A 22,303-nucleotide genomic window follows, 5' to 3' on the forward strand; every position below is an offset into this window, starting at 1 on the left:
TTAAATTTGCTCAGTCAGGGTCTTCTTAATCGCCTTGCTACTAATTGTTGGATGGACAAGACAGATCCTAACTGTTTTCCTGATAACAGAAGAATGTGCAATTGTTCTGAGCTAATAGTGTACTGCAAAATGTTATCTACTTTCCCAGGCTCTGAGAAGCCTCTAACATTACTGTACTTGAAATACAGATGGAGAAGAAAAGAAAAAGAATTTCTTCTCTAAGAACAGTGCATATTTATAATTTCCAAAAGGTAACAGAGGAAAACATATCTGGTAGAAAGGACAATCTGAAGTTTAATTTCTTTGCTCTGCCTCTCAGAATTGTTGCCAGAATCACTGGACGATTCCACACAAACTTTTTTTTGTCTTTGCTGCCTAGTCACCAATTGGCTTAATAGTCACATTATTGAGCATTCCCTCCTCATATCACTTCTTTGACAGATATCTCAAAGCTCAGCATACAATAGAAAACCAATTATGAAATATATTCTTACCTCCCCATTAAGAATAGCTGTATCTTGGGTCCTGTCTGTTCCTGGGTGTGCAGAAGCTACAGGCTTTATTGCAATCAACTGTACAGATCCAGAAGATGTGTCAAAGGGATCAACGGCAGATTTAGTCACATTGTCAAATACCATGCTTCCATCCTCTTCATCACTTAAAGGCACTTTTAAAATAAGTTAAAATTTAGTCAATATATTGTTTTGTCATTTTACATTTGGGCCACTGTAGGAGAAAATAAAAATGAACTATGCCAGATATGGTAAACTGGAAAGCTAATTCTTCTAGCTAGAATCATCACAGAATAGAAAACTATAGGTTTTATTTTTCCTTAAAATGCTATATACTATATATTCCCTTTTTGCAATCCTGTAATCTCACAATGCCCATCTTGACGCCTATGCAGAATTTGCAGCAGATAATTTTTCTTTGGGCCCTGGTAGAGAAATAGCTGCTGCTACACCGCCAGTTGAAGTATCTGCAGTATGCTAATGATACTCAACTGTATATTTTCACTCTTGGTGAGCAAAGCAATGCTATGGCTACCCTCTCGCGGTGCTTGGAGCCTGTGGGGGCCTGCATGGGGACAACAGGCTTCTACTGAACTCTGGGAAGACCGAATGGGTTTGGTTACATGGGGCTCTGGGATCTGAGATGTTGCCATCTTTGACTTTGGATGAGATGGAATGGCCCCAGACAGATCCGGACCACAACTTAGGGGTTATCCTGGACTCCAACTCTGGCTCGAGTAACAGGTGCAGTCATAGCTAGGAGAACCTTTGCACAACTTCATGTTGTGTGCCAGTTGTGGCCTTTCCTGTATCAGGACTCCCTGCACTCAGTCATCAGGCCCTAGTCATCTCATGATTGGACTATCCAATTTTTCAGAGATTGCTCCAATCCAAAAACAACCCTGTTCCCTTTCTCTCCACATATTCAACTGGGGACTGGCTGCTCTGCTTTCATTTCTCTTACAGGCTCTTTCTAGTTTTGTCCTGTCTAAACTACTACAGCATACCACAAAATCAGAAACTCTGGACCACAATATATCCCATTAAAGATAGGAATGTTTATAAAATCCTCATAAATACAATTCTTCATCACATATAGAAGAACATTTAAAATAATCAGACCAAGAAGATGAAAACACATAAAGTAAAGGTAAATGTTTTCTACCATTGAATTTAATTCCTGGTGTACTACTTGGAATGGCTGTGAAGATTTCTTGGCAACAACATGGAAATAGATTGCCACTGCCTTTTTAGAGCATGTTTTTCTAATTTCTTACTCTGAAATTTCCTGGTGGAATTTTATGAATAAAACAACCAGTTCATATACACAAACACACAGACATGCTGAAATCTAAATATATAGATTTTATAGTTGCAAATTCTCAAACACTTGTTCTGCAATTGGAGGAATATTCTCCTCTGTCTTCTGCAATTTTCTATCTGCCTCAGATAAGTTAAGGTATAGATTTCTGCAAAGTGAATGCAGGGAAAGGTGCTAAGTCAGTCCATTATTTCATGCTTAATGCCTAAACAAGGATTCACAGCTTCTGTGCCATAAGGCAACATTCGTTCATTTTCCTTTCATTCTGTTAAACAGCTACCTGAACCCAAAATGTACGGCATCTAATAAATAGCTTTATAATCAGAACAGCTACAGTAGCAGTAGCATTTTTTTTATAAATGTGCCACTGTTATAATTTGCTGATAAAAAGAAAGCTTCCTGAAAGTAAGATCATCCTTTGGGTTCTAAAAGTAAGGTAAATGTAAATATTAATACAACATGTTAATAAAATGTCAAAAACTCATTATTTTCTACCTTAAAACTATGTAGGCAAAATAACAGCATTATAAACATCAGAGATGCTATATACAGGAATCTTCAGCTTCCCCATCATATATACGGCTTGATTTGATCATTCATGCTCCCTTGCGATGGGACATCTCAGAAATCATCAGTAATCTGAATTATATTTATAATTGGTTTTGAGAAGAAATTCATACCCAAAGAATATGGTTTCTTACAGATTTTGAAATTCACTTGCAAAGGATTATGGAAAATTTTCCTTCCCATTTAAAGCAACAGCTGTTCAACAAAGCTGTGCATTGTGATAAATATCATAAACCTGGAGAAAGATTAGCATAATCTTTATCTAAAGCTACTGTTTTACCCTTTGCCTGTAGTGACCTCTACAGCATCCTTTATATTCATTACATCCAACTTCTCTTTCCAAAGCTCAGGTAAGCATTTACTAGAAAACAGAATAGTTACTATAGAAACTGCAGTTCATTAAAAAAAAAAAAAGATTCTGCATATTTGTACCAACACTCTTATACTGCCAAGATCAATTATGTTTACCGGAAAGGAGGGACTGCACAAAATTGCATACAGACCACCTCATCCCACCTTCAACTTACAGAACAAACATTATGAGTCCAAAGTTACACATGCTTTTTTGAAGATAAAGGGTGCTAAGTTGGAAAGGCAAGAAAACCCTCATGTAATTTTTTTTCTTTCAGGTTAGGGTTTGAAATTGCAGGTTATGAACACAAATCAGGAACTAAGGTTTCCTCTTCAGGAAAGCTGTCTCTGTCCTAATCTGTGATAATGTATCCAGCAATACAAACAATAAATAATATAGGTAAGTACTGACTACTCATTTCTCGAAGTTCCAGCTGTTGTACTATCCCCATGGTCACATGGTTGCAATTTGTGTGCTAAGCAACCAGCTCACACTCATGACAGTTGCAGTGCCCCATAGATCACCCATATCACTATTTGTGACCTTCTCTGCAAGCAAAATCTAAGGGGAAATCAGCAGAGAAGTCACCTATTGCTCCATAAAATTCCCTCCTCCCAGCTTCTTTGTATGTTTGCTGACCTGGTCTCCCTGCACTCATAAGTTATTGAGGTCCTTGCCCAATATTCATAAAATATATAGAATATGCATTAAAATGGCAATTAAAAGTTGTTAAATGAGTTAGAAAAAGGAAGGAAAGGGAGAGAGAAAAGTTTAAAGGTTTCAAAAAAAATGCATTTTATTTGATAATATTTATTGTCTCACTTTAGTAGTAAGGAAAGTTTTGGCTACATTTTACAGAGTATTGGTTTTTAATAGTCTGCTAACAGACAGGAGATGTACCACTGGTTATCTCTCCATTGGTTGCCTCTCCCTGGGAATTCCTTTATGAGAGGCTGGATTAATACCTCACATAGGAGCAAAGTCATTTGCAGAAGAGATTTCTTTTTATTTATTTAAATAAATAAAGTAGTTATTTACCATCAATAACTACTGACATGTATATGTGTTTAATCTAGCTAAAACAAACGCTGTGATGTCTATTGCTTATTAAGAATCAACAATAATCAGCTGGTTTGGTGGTAAAAGACAGCCTCCAAGGACTTATGTAGCTTTACTTATGTAGCTAATCTAACTTGCACTTGATGGAGTAGATATTAGATCACAAAAATTCATACCATTCACCTTTGAACCACCACAAAATTCTTTGAAAGTAACAAAACTTACTGACCAATGGTAAACATAAATAACTACACATCGTATAAAACTACTAACTAGTAATTTTACTATTAACTAATTATACTACAGCAACTGGTTAAGTCAATTTAACATATAACAACTAAATGGAAATTTGAAGTCTTGTAATATCCACAGTTTTAGGAAAGTTCTTTTATTTACAAGTGTCACTAAATCATTCCAGTGCAACAGTGAAGGAGCCTAATTGCCCATCCGTTTTAAAATAAGATAAAAATGGCACATAATGAGATCTGATATCAGATGAAGAGACCTGCTCATACATTAGTTCATCTGTTTATTATATGAATTTGACAAGTCTTAGAAGCTTTGAAGACTGCCTTAATTAAATTCAAGAAAATGAATATTATAGGATATCACATGAAAATGGAGCAGCATTAAAATACTTTAGTAGGGAAATGATTACCCAATGACCCATGAAAAATGTTTTTCATAATTAATCTGAAAAGAACAGGGTTTAAATTAGTTTCCCATTATTAAATGAAATTCCCAATCCTAATAACAAGTTCTACAGTTGGACCTTTTGTACTTCTACTAGTACTTCAAATGTGTATTCCTTCATTCACACATCTTGTAAGATGTTGTATGTCTAAATTACGGGTTTTTAAAGAAAATTAAAGCCTTTCCTTAATATTAACCATGAGATGTCACTATCCTCTTAATCAGAAAAACAGGACTTAAAATTGGTTTGCTACTATGACAACCAATGAACCAATCTTATATTCGATTTCCTAAATAAACCAATGTGAACGATACAGTTTTCCTCATTTTCAAAGTCTGTTTCTTTTCTTAAGAGATAATATATGTTTAATCCTTGCATTAAAAGGTTGCTCAGTTAATTTACCAAAATATTCATAAATTTACAGTTTTATTAGTTGCATTTATAAAATCACTCCTGGGAGTAAAATTCTGTCAACTAGGTCTGTTTGGATTGTTTGTTCTTATCATTTACTGTTCCAACATGAAGATTTGTTTTCTATGTATATCTGGAAAAAAAAACCCACTCGCTTCAAAGGCAGAGAGTATTATATATTTGGCACACTGAATATGTACAAATGGAATATGGCATGACACTCTGAAACTGAGCACAAGCTACTGAGAGAAGCTACTGGTTTAGACTGAAAACACAACTGAATGAGCTATTAACTGTACCTATAAAAAGTGAATTCATCTGGTTTAACTAGAGGTTCCTAGGACTTGAGCAAGATCTTCCTGAATTGATGTCTCCTCTCAGCTCTGATTCCTTTTCTCAGTATTTGGTTCTATCTATGTATAATTCAGAAATGAAACTATAATTCAATTCAGTTGTTCTGCAATAAGCAGAAGTATTTTACTTCTATGCTTGCTTGAGATTATATTAGATCTCTCAAATCATCCTTTAAACTTTTATCAAGGAGAAAGAAGCATCTTTTTATCTAGTTAACTAATAGTGAAATTAATAAAGATAACTTGGGAGATAGTCAAAATACCGTCTATAACCAAATAGGTAAAGTCAAATAGGTTCCTTTCTTTCTTTCTTTCTTTCCTTCCTCAAACTGCAAGAAAACTTCATCCATGTAGCTTAGTTTTCATTTTGAACTTTTCTGTGGGTTCTTGTAAGGCCTTTTCTCTAAAATAGGATTAATTTCTAACCATTATTTATGCTCACTAGGTATCTAAGTTAGTTCACCTCACTTAATGAATGTATGAATAAATCAATTCATCAGTGAAATAGGAACGAAAGCAGCCACCATGAAGGAAACTTGGTAGCAGCTGGCAGAGGCAGAACCTGAAAGGAAAAGGGGAAATTGCTGCAAATAAACTGCCCTTTTGCTGAGGAATATTAGTTGCAATACCCCTGGAGCAAGATGATTGATAACTTCCTAATAAAATGTTTATAGTCACTGGATTAAATTCAGGTTTAGCATTCTCATAGCAGATTTATATTGAGGTTCCCCCCCCCCCACTTTTTTCACTTAAATTAAAGGTGTAAGCCTATTTAAAAGACACAGAGACAATGGTTAAAATTTTAACTTAAAGAGAGGGTTCTGCAAGGGTACATGAGATAGCATTGTTATACTAGAAACAGAAAAGAGTTAGATAAATATGATAGATGAATAAAGTGACAGATAAAATTGGCATTGATATGTAATGGAATATTTGCTAGTAATTAAATGAAACAAAGAGGATAAGAGAATAAGACTCTCAATGATTTTAAAAAAGTATATAATTGAAAAGAAACATGAAATATTTTAAATGAAATTAATATCAGTGGACAGGATGAATTTGAACAAGAATAATAATTTTATTGACTACTATTAATAACTATTGTTTTGTTTTTTGTTTAAAGACAGTATGAAATATAGGTGATTAAAGTGAACAACAACTGATATTATTAGGTAATGTTTGTTAAAAGATGGAAATATTTTAAATAGAAATGTAAAAGATTGCCATCAATATTAATGGCTGAGCTGAACTCGAATAGAATAATTATTTCATTTACTATTGTTATACATATATATACAGATATAGATATATATAGATATATAGATATACAGATAGATAGATACACACACACACACACACACACTTCAAGAACTTAGTGTGCATTTTTAAGGGAATGTACCAAGCAGAATTCGGTTGATAATAGTCATGTGTTATAAAATAGAGGTTGGAAAATGAATGGTATAACTGTAAAGGCATAATTTAAACTTTAAACAAGATTTGAATGGATAATAATTAAAAGATACAAAGGTGTTACACTCCAGTCTAGTAATTACAGCGGAAAATTTGTTTTATGAGAAAAGAAAATATGAAATTGTAAACAGGACAGACAAAAGTATAAAAATATTGATTAGAAAGATACTGAAAATTAGAAAAAGATATGTAATTGAACTTGGAAAGGAATGAGATAAGTAAAAATATGGTTATAGAAAGCAAGGAAAGGGAAAAACTATTGAGAAAACTGCAAAAATAGTTATAAGATATGGATTAGAATACATAAGATGAATATGTAATTGAGTTTATGTCTATATGGAGAAGTGCTGTTCTAAAAAAAAATTATTTTATTTGTATTTGTATGTTTTGTGAAAACCCAAATAAAACTCCATAAAAAAAACAAAACAATCACAAAGCCAGAAAAGACTGAACAAATGTTGTCTGTTATATGTCTGAATGGATTTGAATGCCTTTCTCTTTCACTTGTTAAGAGATCATGCACTATACTGTTTAGCGAAGTATTTGTTTTTGCAATAGAACTGAGCTGAGCCAGACAGAAGTAGGCATCTCTTTGAAATTATGCCTATAAGGCCAGTAAAAAAATGCACTGCACACTTGGTTTATCAAAAGCCTTTGACAAAGTTCTTCTTGAAAAAATACTGAACAAATCCAGCTGCCATTGGATATATTGACAAATGTTCTTTTAGATTGGCAATGTGTAACAAACAAAATAGAGAATAGGGAAAAAGTAGCCAATTTTAATACTGACAATAGATGTGCAAAGAGGCCCCATAAAGATTTCCACAGGGACTGGTATGCTTTTTGACTTGTCCATAATTATCTAGAGTTGGGGTTTAGCAATGAAGTGGCCATGTTACCTAATGATAAACTATTCATAGTAATAAAATTGAAATGGTGAACTCCCAAAAGATCTCTCTAAACTTAGTAAATAATTTTACTAATTAAAAATGTCATTATAAAAAACTATGGAAATAAAATACTTGAAACACTATGTACATGTCTAGTCAATGCACCTTAAAAAAATTATAAGGGGCATTCCCCCCAAAAAAGTAACCAAAATGTTTATTAGTCAAGGCAGTTCCCCTAAAACAGTGATCCCCAACCTTTCTGGCTCAGCGGAGTTGGTGGTGTGGGGAGAGGGGATGTGTGCACCACTTTCACAAATGCAGCTTCATGCGCATACTCGTGAACACCACTTCTGCAGCCCAGTTCCGAACAGGCTGTGGCCTGGCACTGGGCCACGCCCAGGGGGGGTTGGGACCCCTGCCTTAAAAGGAAAGAGTACAGCTATTTAAGTTCTTTAACATAAAAAGGAGAGTAATGGGAATTTTGATAGTTTATAAAATTGTACACTTCCTAGGTAATGTGAATAGAGTGATTCAGGATAATATATATATCACATAAACTGAAATTTTGCTATCAGCAGTTGTGGCAATGGAAACCAATTTGGATATTAAACGAGGACTGGATGGGTTTCCATTGGATGGGTTTCCATTCCATTCTATTTAGTAAATGGTAATGACTATTTACTACTTCCTAAAACACAGACAGTATGGCTAAAATACTGGTTACCAGGAAGTAACAATTGAAGGGTCTATCATCCTCCCTTTCAGGCTAACAAACTCGTAAAATGCAGTTGGATGCTCTGACCCTGCAGAGCTCTTCTTATATATTAGCTCTCAATATTGTACTCTCACGATTTCAATAGCTTTGTTCCAAGTAAGTTTATAAGTGGATGCAAACTAATACAAAGTTTTTCTTGTTTAAATAGGAATCTCCTTGTGAATTCTCCTTGTAGGGGACGTGCATAAGCGCACCAACGTGCCTACCGTCCCTGTCCTATTGTTTCTTTTATTTTTCTTATACGTACCCATTTCATGTATTCATGACTATGTATATACTTATACCTATTATCTTGTAAGCAATTGACAAATCAAATAAATAAATAAATTTCACTAACAAAATAAATAAATAAATAAATTTCAATAAAAATTATCTACATTGTAAAGATTGATCAGAATTATGGTGAGCATTGATCAAATGAAACATTAGTACAATTTTATTTAAAATGCTATTGTGAGGCCCAAAAACTAAATAAAAAATAAGCACAGAGAAAACAACATATCCTTATAATATAAAACAAATAAGATGGTATTCTGGAATGATTCAAGAAAGGATTTTTAAAACACAATGGGCACGTTAAAATATTGTGAATGGAAAATAACATGCAGGAATTATTTTTTTCAGAAAATTTTTTAAAACTTTATGAGAATTAATACTAGCGACCACTTGCTTTAAATAGTTAGTATTCATATCTGGTAATATAAAATTTTTGGACATTTTCTGATAATTATAAATGTATAGATATATCAATTATACACAAATATAAATGTGTATGCACAATACCACTAGATTGTTCACATTTAATAGCATCACTTTCAACCAATATATTGAAAAAAGTATTCTATAATATCATGTAACTTTTCAATATTAAGCAATTTGAGAATGATCCCAAGATTTTAAGATTATATTAATTCAACTGTATACTGCTTTTCACATTTACATTTAATGCAGAAGTTCTTTCTGCACATTTTAAGAGAAGTGAAATTTCAGATTATGTCATTTTCATTAGCAAAAGACATTGTTTTTTATCATTTATTTTTAGAGTTTAAGACAAAAGAAGTAACATTTTACACAATATGAACAACATCACATAACATACTAAAAATTAATATCCAGTTGTCATTAAACATAGCTGGTAACTTAAATAAAAAGCCTATTTCTCTTCTTAGGACCACACAGAAACACAGAACTAAAGGGACAATGTTTAAGAAAAAACAACAGCATGCTACAAACCTGGTACCACAATTTTTATACTCAATCAACAAAATTAAGGGACGTTAACAAAATTGGCCCAATTAAAGCAACATCAAAATAGAAATGGAAAAACATGTGCTGTAAACCAAATTTAGATCCAGACCATGCTGCCCTATTTTTTCCTAATACACCAGGAAACGCAGCAGTGATCAAAATAAAGACTGAGGTCATACTAAAGAGGTGGTCTATAGAACTCAAATAAGGGTTACAAATAAACAAAACAAAAAAGAGAGTAGTGCATTGTAGATAGGTGTATGGCATTAATTCTAATTAACTGCAATATTATATTCAGTATTATATTTTCTAGGGCAATCTGTCTCCATGGGAGAAATGGAAGGTAATTTAGTAGATCATTCACCAGGACATATTTCTCACCATTTCTTTTTCTTCCTTCCTCTTTTGTCACTTTCTGTGCTGTTACTTTCTGTGGAGAGCCTCCGCCTGAATTGGGCTTTCCCGATTCGTTGCTGATGACAGAACCATTTTCACTCAACGACCGACTGCAAGTAACCATAGCAACAAGGAAGAAGACTAAGTTTTTCCTGCATATTCGTCATTTCAAGGTTATTGCAATTTGCTTGGCCTGCATCACGGCCTATTCCAAGCCTGATTTTTATAGACAAATAAATATTTATAGTATGTTGCAATGAAGAAACATAAAAACAGCAGGAAGGCATCCATAGTATTTCCAGGGGAGGGGATTGTTATAACAACCAAAAGTCAGAATAATTTCTATGCATGGATTTTGTTTTCTTTATAAGCTCACAATAATAAAAGGAAAATCTTGCAAAAAAAAGACTAAGGTTTTTCCCCCTCACACAGATGCCATTAAATAAGTAATTCTCAATGCATCTTTATTCTAGTATTGGTTTAGCATATTGCTATAGACTCATTCCATGCCTTTTTATACAATCCAAAGAGAAATGAAGAGTATTTTTCATTAGGGAATTCATCTTTAGCCGTATTTCAAAAATAGCACTAGGATAAAGGGCACTATAATAATCTAAAATGTTTAATAGTCTCTGGAAAGAGGGACAAAGCTTATATATTTTTTACCACTGCAAGATTTCTTTTTGCGAAGAGATATTCTGATGTGGATTCATATTCCTGTTCACAGCCTGTGTAAATATTATGCACACATTTTAAAACAGTAAAGCAAACAGCAGAGCACAGCTGGTTTAATAGTAAAATCTGCAAGAAACTGAGAACAATCTGCTTACATTTTAAAAATAGCTATAAATCAACCATCACGCTCCCTATGCCTTATTAAGCAAGCCATGATTCTATTTTGAATAGAATTTATTTCACTCATTCTTACTTGGAGCAGTTCATCCAATGTCGAGGTCTAAGCATAACAGCAAAGAATAGGTCTAAGCATAACAGCAAAATAGTTAGCTGGAGATTAAGTCAAAATCTGTAATCTCTTCTATGTCACTGTGCACAAGACAGGTGAACAAATCTAAGGCAAGCATAGAATGGTATATATTTTTCTCTGAAGCTGCGATGTTTCAAAGAAATATCAAGTGACAACTCACAACCATTTATTTAAGTTTTATGAGCTATTACTTTGACTATTCTCCATCCTTGTTCTGATGAGATTTTAACTGGGGGGAAAACAGAATATATGTTGTTCTATGTTCTGATTTTCCAGTGAAGAAAACTAAGGAAACTAAGTTCTCTCATAATCTTAAAATATATATCCTGTTCCTAATGTATTCCAAGGTATACTGTGTTGTATCTGTGTACATGAATGAGAGTAGTCCTTTGTTAACCGTGTCCACATGTAAACAGTTAAGACAGATCTAACAATCTTCCAGTCTTAAGATATTCTTTCTAATTTTCTGCTTCCAAAAACGCATGGTTTAGATACCTGGGTTTTTGTATGTTTGTTTTGTTTTGTTATTAATGAACTTTAAGTTCAAACGCTATGGTAAACTATACAGCATGATCTGTATATAATTTGGACAAAGAATGTGCAAATAAGTTCTGTAAGGAATATACTGATCATTCAAAGTAAACCAGTTAAGTCAGGAATTCTAATTTATTGCTTGTGCAAATGATGTAAATGTATTGGACTGGTTGTTCTAAATAGAATATTCTTACTTTCTTGTACATGCTATACAGATTGTTTTGAGCTCAAAAATACTTTGAAAATGGTTAAAACAGCCATTTCTGAATTTGAAGCAGCTGTTTTGGATGCAAAACAGAGCATGCTGATTTTGAAATTGTTTGAATTCCATCTGTTCACCCCAAGACACAATTACATTATTGTCACAATATATGTTATCAGATTCTAGATTTTAATTTCAGAACGTGCACAATATGGTCATATTACACGTGTTAACATGTTGAGGTCTGTTATGCATGGTTTTTCATGCTACAGATCAATCATGCTGAGAAATGTATTTATGTACTCAACAATATCTGAGATCTACAAGTTCCCTATCCCTGACATATACTAAGAGACTTGTCAGAAGAGGGAAAACAGTTCTTAAAGGGCACCATCCCATTTGAGTTTTAAAAATGAACCTAGTTCATATATAAAATTGTGCCAGGATATTAGCCATGGAATTATATACTCCATTCAAAGACCAATTTAGCAGTTATAACATGAACTAATTAAAATTCTATGAATAAAACATTATAGTAGTAATTTCTGGAAATAACAGAAACTGAGTAGCAACTGCCTACTTGTCTTTGTTCAGAAGGCTTTGAATCTCATGCACCAATGTGAAATGAGAAAGGATTTCTGTATTGTGGACCTTATTGGGCGTCTAGGGGCACCCCTAACCTATGAACCAGTTTCTTTAAAGCATCTATAATTCCATTCAGAGCAGGCTGATTAAGTCTCATAAGTGCAGATATTGCAATGCTTTATTTTGTACCACAGAGGTTTGAGCAGATTTTCTTGTATGTGAAAAGACTGAAATTGTAAGCAGAGAAACAATTACAAAAATCTGTCAATCATCTAAGCCTTAGTCTTTCTGCTGATATTGCTCACCTCTTTCTTGTGTCATTGGACTTGGCAGTTTTTGCTGTGCTTCCATCCTGAACGATTTCCCTTTCCTGGGATGCAGGAGCATCTCTCACAGGAACAGGCAAAACTACGGTCTCTTGGGTGACAGGCAAAACATCATCTTCAGTCCCTTGTTGGCCTAAATGTTGCTTGGCGTAGTCAAAGCCTTGAACTGGCTGGAAAAAAAAAAGTGGGGGACTTGCATCAATGATATATATTGCATGTATCTAAAAGTGATGAAAATCCGTACTTAAATGTAAGATAGTTTTTGAAATGAATTGGTATTCATTTTTAAGTATTTTAAGGCTGAATTTAAAACTATCTTTTCTACAAAATAGAACATCTACTGTTTAAACAAAGTAAGATTACTCCAATTTCACGCCTCCATTTCTGGCTGGTGTGATTGATGTGGTTCAACTTCTTAGCATCCCTAATATCCTCATATGAGTTGCATTTAAATGGCAACAAAGGCAAGAGATTCCAAGAATAGCGATGGTAAAAGAAAAAGAAAAGAGAGCAATGGCAACAACAAGTGAGCATTTGAAAAGCATCACAGGATGATACTCAATCTGGCACAATTTTACTTTTAAACAGACTACTGTCTTAACTGAACTGAAATCAATAAAAAGATTCAGACAAGTAGAAAAGAAAAAAATTCACTTTTGACCTTGCAAAAATTACTTGTTTTGAAATATTAATATTGTAAACTACAAAATAGAAACCAGTATTTCACACTTTTTAACTACATCTTGGAACATATCCATTTTTAAACTTTACCAGTGGGACACAATTGTCTGTTATCCACAATACCATCTGCTTCATATAAGTATTAACTATTCATAAGACAATAAATTACATAACAGATGCATTAAATATTACACAAGTGCACCGGTTCAAAAATAATAGTTTAAACTGAATCTTTACAATTTGTAATTCACGGTTTAAAACAAATGGAAACACAATTCTTATTTTAATTTTTTTCAGATCAAATATTCATCTGTAACTATCACACGTCTTAAATTTGAGCAAAAGGAAGATAATTTAGCTTAAGTTTTATGGCTTTCCCTTTGGTATCATAAAGAAGCAAAGAGTAGGACAGTTTCACAAAATGGGTGCAAAGTAGATCCAGGGCATAGAACCATAACATCCAATGTCCAAATATATTGTCATATATTTGAAGCTGGAATGAAAAAAATTAGGATCTCTTAACAATCATGCCAGTACTGTAAAGATATATAATTTTAGTGGGAAACCTCTTCCAATTTCATTACTAATAAATATGGTTGGATAAGAATAAGTAGCTGTGTGTGCAGCAGTAAAATAAGGTAATCCTGGAACTAGTTCTGAAAAGAATGCAGAAAGCTGATTTTGATGTAGGTCTACAATCCACTGACACTCCAACTGTACAACAAAAATCAACTGAAATAATATTATGAATCTGTACAGTCAGCTTGTATATAATATGTGTCTGTATATAAACTTTAGAATATAAAAACTATTTCTACAGAAACTGAACTGTGAATAAGTATTAGCACCTTTGAAACTTGTCACTATTCATACATCAGTAAGATGTCTTAACTGCAATAGAAAATCCCTATGTGACACAAAATAAACCAAGGGGGGGGGAAAAGGAAAATATCCATTACTATTTTACCGAACAAAATCCCAGGAGGAATAGAAATATTATTAGCACTACTTCTTCAGTCTTAACAATAAGCAATAGCAATAGCACTTAGACTTACCTTCACAGTGCTTTACTAACTTTTCTAAGCGGTTTCCAGAGTCAGCATATTGGCCCAACAATCTGGGTCCTCATTTTACCAACCTTGGAAATAGTGGTGGGATTCAATTTTTTTTTACTACCGGTTCTGTGGGCGTAGCTTGATGGGTATGGCAGGGGAAGGATACTGTAAAATCTCCAGTCAGAAGTGGTATTTGCCGGTTCTCTGTACTACTCAAAATTTCCGCTACCGGTTCTCCAGAACTGGTCAGAACCTGCTGAATACCACCTCTGCTCGGAAAGATGAAAAGCTGAGTCAACCTTGAACTGGTCAGGATCAAATTGCTGACAGTTGGCAGAATTAGCCTGCAATACTGCATTCTAACGACTGTGCCACTATAGCTCTTCTGTTTAATTAATGCTTATAGGGCCAATAAGGTCTGAATCTTATGAATGAAACCAGCAATGGTTTCAAATTATTTTTAACACAATCACAACTTCTCTACTGAACCCAAACATCCTTTTTTTAAAAAAGCTAGACATCATGATGTTCAAAAAGTTGGTTCAAAAAAACTTTACTTTTCTTCCAATCTGAAATTATTAATTACTTTGTTGAAATACAGTTGGAAGCACTTATACACAAATCACCTGTGCACCTATTATCTATATGTACCCAAATTATATCTATACTTTTCAGTTATTTTTTTAAAAGAAAAATATAACAGATTGAATAAGTACATGCAAAGTTTCTCATCCTTTCTCAATTTTTAACAGACATACCGGTAACATGTTTTCTTTGTTAAATATAAACAAGATGTATCAAAAGTCAATGATCAATTAATTATCAAAATGTTATCTTACTTTTTATTTTTATTTTACTTCTCCCCTGCTACAATCACACAAATCTTGGCAACTTAGATGTTATATACACAGAAATTAAAACATCCATGACGGGTCAAAACCAATCAAAACAAAAAGATCAAATAGGATGATAACCCTATCAATCTCACCTAGATTCAAAGTAAGTCCTCCAAAATAATGGTTTTTTAAAAAAAAAATCAGAAAAACTGACAAGGTGAATGTCAGGCTGATCTCCATCAGATGCCTGGTATAAAGCGCATCACTTTTGTCATGTAAACCTCATAGAAATGTGAGGAAGTTTCTCTCTAGCTGTTCAAATTGGTTGGGTCGATGATGGTGTGAGCATATGGACATGAAAGTATCCAGATAGAAGTCATAAATGAAAATGTAGGCCAATACCAGCATCTTAAATTTTACCTGGAAACTAGTCTACAAAATCAATGTTATTACATTCCCAATCATAAACACCAATAAATATATAGGCCAACACATTCTGGACTAATTGCAAATTGCAAGAATATCTTTTAAAGGGCAGCTTAATGTAAAGTTCATTGCAATAAGTAAAATAGGTGATAATAAATGTGAATTGCTGCAACCGGCCCACTAATCATAATTTCTGGCCACACCTCTACCTGCTGATAAACAGGAACTGTGAATTCTCTAGGATAGGGATCCGCTGCTTATGTAGAAATTGTATAGGGAGAGTTCCCTTTCCTCCTATTCCTCCAAATTCATTAATCCCATTTGGTCTGATTTTTGACTCAACATTAAGATCTGCACAGCCTATAAAACTGCAAAAACTCCAATTGTGAACTAGCTTTACATTATCATTTTCTGGTATACATATTTATAATCAGAGTGCAATATATGCCAAAAAGTTATCAGTTTGCAAATCTCTACATATACATTCACCAAGGTAGTGAAGATCCTGAAAGGGCTTTACTGCTATGGAAATATAGAAGTTTGGTTAGAACTGAAACTACCCAACTCAGAGCTAGACGCCCAACTGCAACTTGAACCATGCAGAAGAATTGGCCTGAGTAACCCACACATTAAATTTGCTTGGAGAGACTATCACCAGCACTTGCTTGACTCAAACTGACTGATCAGTTGTGTGCCATCAACTTGGTGTTGTCTTATAGAAACAATACAGTAGATCTCAACTTATGACCACAATTGAGCCCCAAAATTTTGTTGCTAAGCGAGACAGTTGTTAAATGAGTTTTGTCCCATTTTATAACCTTTCTTGACACAGTTGTTAAATGAATCACTGCAGCTCTTAAGATAGTTGCACAACAGCACTGAAAAAAGTGACTTATGACCATTTTTCATACTCATGACTATTGTAGCATCCTCATCGTCATGTGATCAAAATTCAAACACTTGGCAACTGGTTCATATTTATGATGGTTGCCATGTCCTGGGGTCATGTGATCAGCTTTTGTGACCTTCTGACAATCAAAACCAACCGGAAAGCCAGATTCATTTAACAAAGGTGTTACTAACGTAGCTTCAGTGATGTACTTAACAACTGTGATAAGAAAGGTCGTAAAATGGAGCAAAATTCACTTAACAAATGTCTCACTTAGCAAAGTAGATTTTGGGCACAATTGTGGTCATAAGTCAAGGACTACCTGTATTCCATTAACTCCTATAACCTTCTGACCTGATAATGACCAGAATGCTGATTTAATTTCATCTTCTAGTATCAGAGGTTTGTGCTAATAGGAAATACCGTAGAGTAGAGTAGAGTAGAGTAGAGTAGAGTAGAGTAGAATAGAATAGAATAGAATAGAACAGAACAGAACACAATCTGGAAGGGACCTTGGAGCTCTTCTAGTCCAGCCCCCTGCAGGAGAACCTATACTATTTCAGATAAGTGACTGTCTAGACCTGTGATGGCAAACCTATGGCACACATTGTGGAGCAATGCCACAGGTGGCATGCAGAGCCATTTGTGCTGCAGGCAAACTTACCTCATTGCACATGTGCGCACCTCACAGCTGATTTTCGGCTAGTTTGAGGCCTTTTTCAGCCTCCCAAAGGCTTGAGGAAGGCTTCCGCAGGCTTCTACAAGCTTTGTAGGCCAAAATCTAGCCCCGTTTTGTCACTTCCGTTTTTTTTTTAGGAAAAACATGAAGTGATGAAACGGGGCTACATTTCAGCCTACAAAGTTTGTAGAAGCCTGCAGAAGCCTTCCTCAAGCCTTTGGGAGGCCGAGGCACAGTGCAGGTAAGGGGGTGGAGATTGAGTGCGCATGCATAGGGAATGTGGGAGGCACGCATTGCCTTCTGGGTGCTGCCACGTGAGTGCAAGCATGCTAGCGCGCACACAATTTTGGGCACAGGAGCCCCAAAAGGTTAGCCACCACTGGTCTAGACTCTTGTTAAAAACCTCCAGTGATGGAATGCCATGATTTCTGAAGGCAAGCTGTTCCACTGGTTAATTGTCCTTCCTTTTAGGAAGTTTCTCCTCAATTCCAGATTGCTTCTTTCTTTGATTAATTTCCAACCATTGGGTCTTGCCCTGGCCTCTGGTGCTTTGGAAAATAATTTGATCCCCTCTTTTTTGTGGCAGCCTCTCAAATACTGGAATACTGCTATCATGTCACCCCTAATTCTTCTTCTTTTAGACTAGCCAAACCCCAAACCTGCAGCCGTCTTCATATGCTTTATTCTCCAGTTGCTCTTCTTTGAATTCTGATCATCTTAGTTGCTCTTCTTTGAACTTTTTCCAAAGTCTCAACATCTTTTTTATAGTATGATGACTAAAATTGGTTGCAGTATTCCAGGTGTGGTCTTACTAGAGTTTTAAAAAGCAGCACTAATCTTGGATATGGGTAACTCTGTAGTACACAATTTCAGTGTACTCTTTCTTTGAAACTTCCTTTATCTTCTTTGAATTTGTTACTATCTCTCCATTGAAATATTTGAGTTCTGTGAAAAAACTGCATTAGTAATGAAGAAATCACTGGATTGGCAGAAACTATTAAATCATTCCACTTCATTTCTGTTTTCTAGGCCATACTGTCCAGCTACATTTTCCTCTATACTATTTCCAATTTTGGCATTCCAATCTCCAATCACAAGTGGCACATCTTGTTCAGCTTTTAAATTGAACATGATCATAAATCTCAACTTTCCTATTCATCTGTGTCAGTAGTTGAAGCACAAACTCAATAAGGGTCATATTAAAGAATTGTCCATGAAATTCTAATTGATATTTGACCAACTGCATTATACCCAAGAACTGCTACAACTACAACCTTAACCATGAAACTATATTGTTCTTCCTTTGTTTTTTTTCTGCCTTGGGTAGTAACAGTATAATCTTCTGACTGAAAGCACCCAATTCCAGTCCATTTCATGCTGATGTCTAAAATACCAATGTTATTTGTTTCATTTCATTTTTCACTATGTTGAGCTTTCCATTTTTCACTATGTTGAGCTTTTATTGCTTCTTAAATTTATATTCCACTATTATTCTTTCTTTGTACCTTTTTCTCTTTTTTTTTGTTTTCTTTTCCTGCATCAGCAAAAAATAAATAAAATCCCAAAGGCTTTAATCTCACTGTTTTATAAACACTATTTGTACTCTGAACAATCCTCAGATCTTCCTCAACAGCATAATGACAGCTATCCAACTTGAGGGACTCCTTATTTGACTTGATGTTATCAGTTACTTTTTCTTGTCTGTCCATGTGGTTTTCTTGGTAAAATAAAGCAATGGTTTTTACCATTGCCTTTCCCATACAATATGAAAATATACTTAAAGTAAAAACCTACCTTCAGCATCTTCCTATATTGCTGCTGCCCAAAGAGATGTTTATTTCCTTTAGTTGCAAAACCAGTAGGGCCCTGTTGGGATTATATATTCTTGGCATACATTCCAGTCTTCTTGTTCTTTCTTCCCAGGAACATCCCTTCCTGACCACAATGAGGCAGCATAGCAGGATGTGGGAAGAGGTTAATGGACTGGTAGATAAATTATTAATTGGCTGGAACTGCTCTATTTCTTGTTTCAAAAGAAGCTGCTCCCCCCGCTCCGGGTTTTAATTTCATTCCAACTTCCAACTGTTGCAGCAGCCCTTTCTATCTGACGATTTTGAAATGGGACTTTTCTTGGTTTTATATTGAAAACTGGAATAAGTTTATTGACTTGGCTGAAAGTAAGGCATTTCCCCTCAATTTTCAAATTTAAAACCATTAGCTGCAAATTGATGCTATTAATTAAAAGGAACAAAGGATGCACTATTTATAGTAATGGAGTCAAAAGATTAAAAATAAAAAGAGTTCTAGTGCACTCAGATTAAATAATTCATTCTTTTATCATATTCAGGTTGCATCAGGTAAAAAACTAAATTTGGCTAAGCTCATTTTCAACAAATATAAAAAGAAGAGAAATGCATATATACAATGATTCTTCTGTGGGGGGGGGGGGAAACCCTCACTTTTCCTCATGTTGTAGTTAAGTCACTTGAAGCAAAATCAATGAAGATGGTAAAGAAATCAAAGTAGTCTCAAGATGCTGTACTCTTTTTCAAAAAGCCACTGATCTCTTGCAAATTCCTTTAGATTCCTTTAAGGAATTCTTCCTACAGTGCAGCCTCAGAGATGCAGCAAAATCTTTTTCCTCTTGGTCACCATGCACTGCAGTGTTTAATCTAAAGGTTTAATTGAACTGCTTAGATCCATTCACTGAGAGAGGGTTTTTATGAAATGGTCCAGTAGGTAGGCCTTCGGTGTAAAGGGCTGCTGTGTACAGAAGCTGCTGTGTTAGCAGCAGGAATACAGGACTGATTACGCAGCTCTATGCACTGTGTTCCCCTCTGAGACCTGAAATCAGAGCAAGCTGGGAAAGGAAAACAGACACTACACAGCACTGCAAGCAATGCAAAATACCAAGATTTCTTATCACAAACGTGGATTGCACATTCTTAAAAAATAACGCACCAAAACGTTCTTAACAGCCATATTCAAAATATAAGCAGCAACAAACAAGATTTTAAAACAATAAAGTAATCCTATTGCAAATCAAATGTTTCATTCAGAAGAGTTGCAAGCAGTGTCAGACAACTTTTAAAAAATAGCTACACAAATAATACACAGCATATTTAAATACGGTATGAAATATTATTAACAAGTATTTACACTGTGAGACTTTTATATTTAACAATTAGCTACTTTCCTTTTATGATAAGAAGTCAATGTTCAAAGAGGTTAAAATGAAAATAAGTTATTAATCAATACTAATTAGTATTACAGCAGAGAAATCAGAGGAATCTATAAAAAAATGCTTCAGATGGGAGCCATTTTCCTGAATGAAAGGATTCCCTCTCCTCAGAGTTATTGCAGGGGCAGCCTGTGGAGCAATGACATTAGGGAATAATAAAGTTAAAGTATTCCCAACATAATCTAAATTTTGCTCACATACATAAATGCAATTACTGCAAAATGGGAGCCATAACTAACTCACACTGGAGACTAGAGCTGCAATTTATCAAACTATAATCTATCTGGGTCTCTCAATTTGTCAAAGCTCTTACATCCTCCAATTACAATATGTTTTGATATGCAAAAGATAATATGAAATAGATCACTGTATATCACTGTAAAGTCACAGTATGTTGGGACGGAAGGGAATTACTGATATCTCCAAGCATTTGTTCAAATGTCATGTTTCTGAAATTTTAAAACAAAGTATATCATCTTAAGATAGTAATAACTAAAAATAGTCTCAATCTAATTAAGCTAATAGTTCTACTATTTCTTTACTAAAATAGAAACTGAATTGTCAGATTTTAACCTCAATCTTTGTATTATACATGAATTATTATGACAGAAGGTTTAAAGTTATTTTAATAACTATTGAAGATTTTTTATGAAGATGAAACCATTTTTTTATTAAAATGACCAAAGAACAGTTTTTCCCCGTACGCCATCACTCTGCTAAACAAATAATTCCCTCAACACTGTCCAACTATTTACTAAGTCTGCATTACTATTACTATTAATCTTCTCATCACTCCTACCATTCCCTCCCACTTGTGACTGTACGACTGTAACTTTGTTGCTTGTATTCTTATGATTTATATTGACTGTTTCCTAGTATGATTTGATTGCTTATTTGTATCCTGTGACTATCATTAAGTGTTGTACCTTATGATTCTTGACAAATGTATCTTTTCTTTTTATGTACACTGAGAGCATATGCACCAAGACAAATTCCTTGTGTGTCTAATCACACTTGGCCAATAAAGAATTCATTCATTCATTCATTCATTGCCCTAAATTCAATAAAGGCAGATATTAAAAATCACTTACTTTAGAATCTGGAATCCACAATATAAATCTAGGTATTAAACAGCAGATTTTATTCATAATTTTGGAATGGTGGCACCAGCTTAGTTTGACATGCTGACTCAATAAATGAATAAATGTCTATATTTCTTTGCAACCATGCTATCCTAATATTCTGCGTTTATTTATAATTCTTAGATTGTAATACATAGACATTAATATATTTTAGGTTACTCCCAATTAAGTAATATGCAGTTTTAGGAAACTAGAAAGACAAATGTCCACACGACATTTTGTAGGTGATGGACTGTGAATCAGGTATGCTGCATACCATCTACACACACACACACACACACACACACATTATTTGCCAGCCTTTATAATTTTAAATACTGAAATAGCACTATCATTACAACAGAAATAAAATGGCTTTGCTTCTGTCAGCAAACAAATCTAATTTATTCAACCGTAATTTTGATACAGAAATAATAAAACAAGCATCTGATGCCATTTACATGCTAATCTCCTTATTACAGAATTCATGTGTAAAATTAAAAAAAAACAGAATGAAAAGGTGCTTTAATGAGTAGAATAAGTCTTAATACTCTTGATAGACAAGGTCCATGTGATATTGCCCATTACTTGCAATTCTCTGGGTGACTACTGTTGGGGAATGGGATGAGTTGGGTAAAATGCTTCCAGTTCAATTATGGGAAATCAACTAAAAAAATACCTTTCATTTTCTACTA

General features: G+C 34.3%; 1 protein-coding gene across 2 annotated transcripts in view; it reads right to left on the minus strand.

Moving 5' to 3' along the window:
• The window catches only part of KIAA1549L (KIAA1549 like), a 155,637-nt gene that overhangs the window by 43,302 nt on the left and 90,032 nt on the right, over window positions 1-22,303 (minus strand). For both annotated transcript variants that reach the window (XM_087951028.1, XM_026664635.2), the window contains exons 12-14: window positions 12,660-12,850; window positions 10,034-10,158; window positions 495-667 (exon numbers count right to left, since the gene is read on the minus strand). In XM_087951028.1, coding sequence (XP_087807154.1) covers window positions 495-667; window positions 10,034-10,158; window positions 12,660-12,850 — 489 coding nt within the window. The remainder of the gene's footprint in view (window positions 1-494; window positions 668-10,033; window positions 10,159-12,659; window positions 12,851-22,303) is intronic.

Source organism: Notechis scutatus, chromosome 1, assembly GCF_049901735.1.
Source record: "Notechis scutatus isolate UNSWTSFEM ecotype Mainland chromosome 1, rNotScu1.2, whole genome shotgun sequence".
NCBI lineage: Eukaryota > Metazoa > Chordata > Lepidosauria > Squamata > Elapidae > Notechis > Notechis scutatus.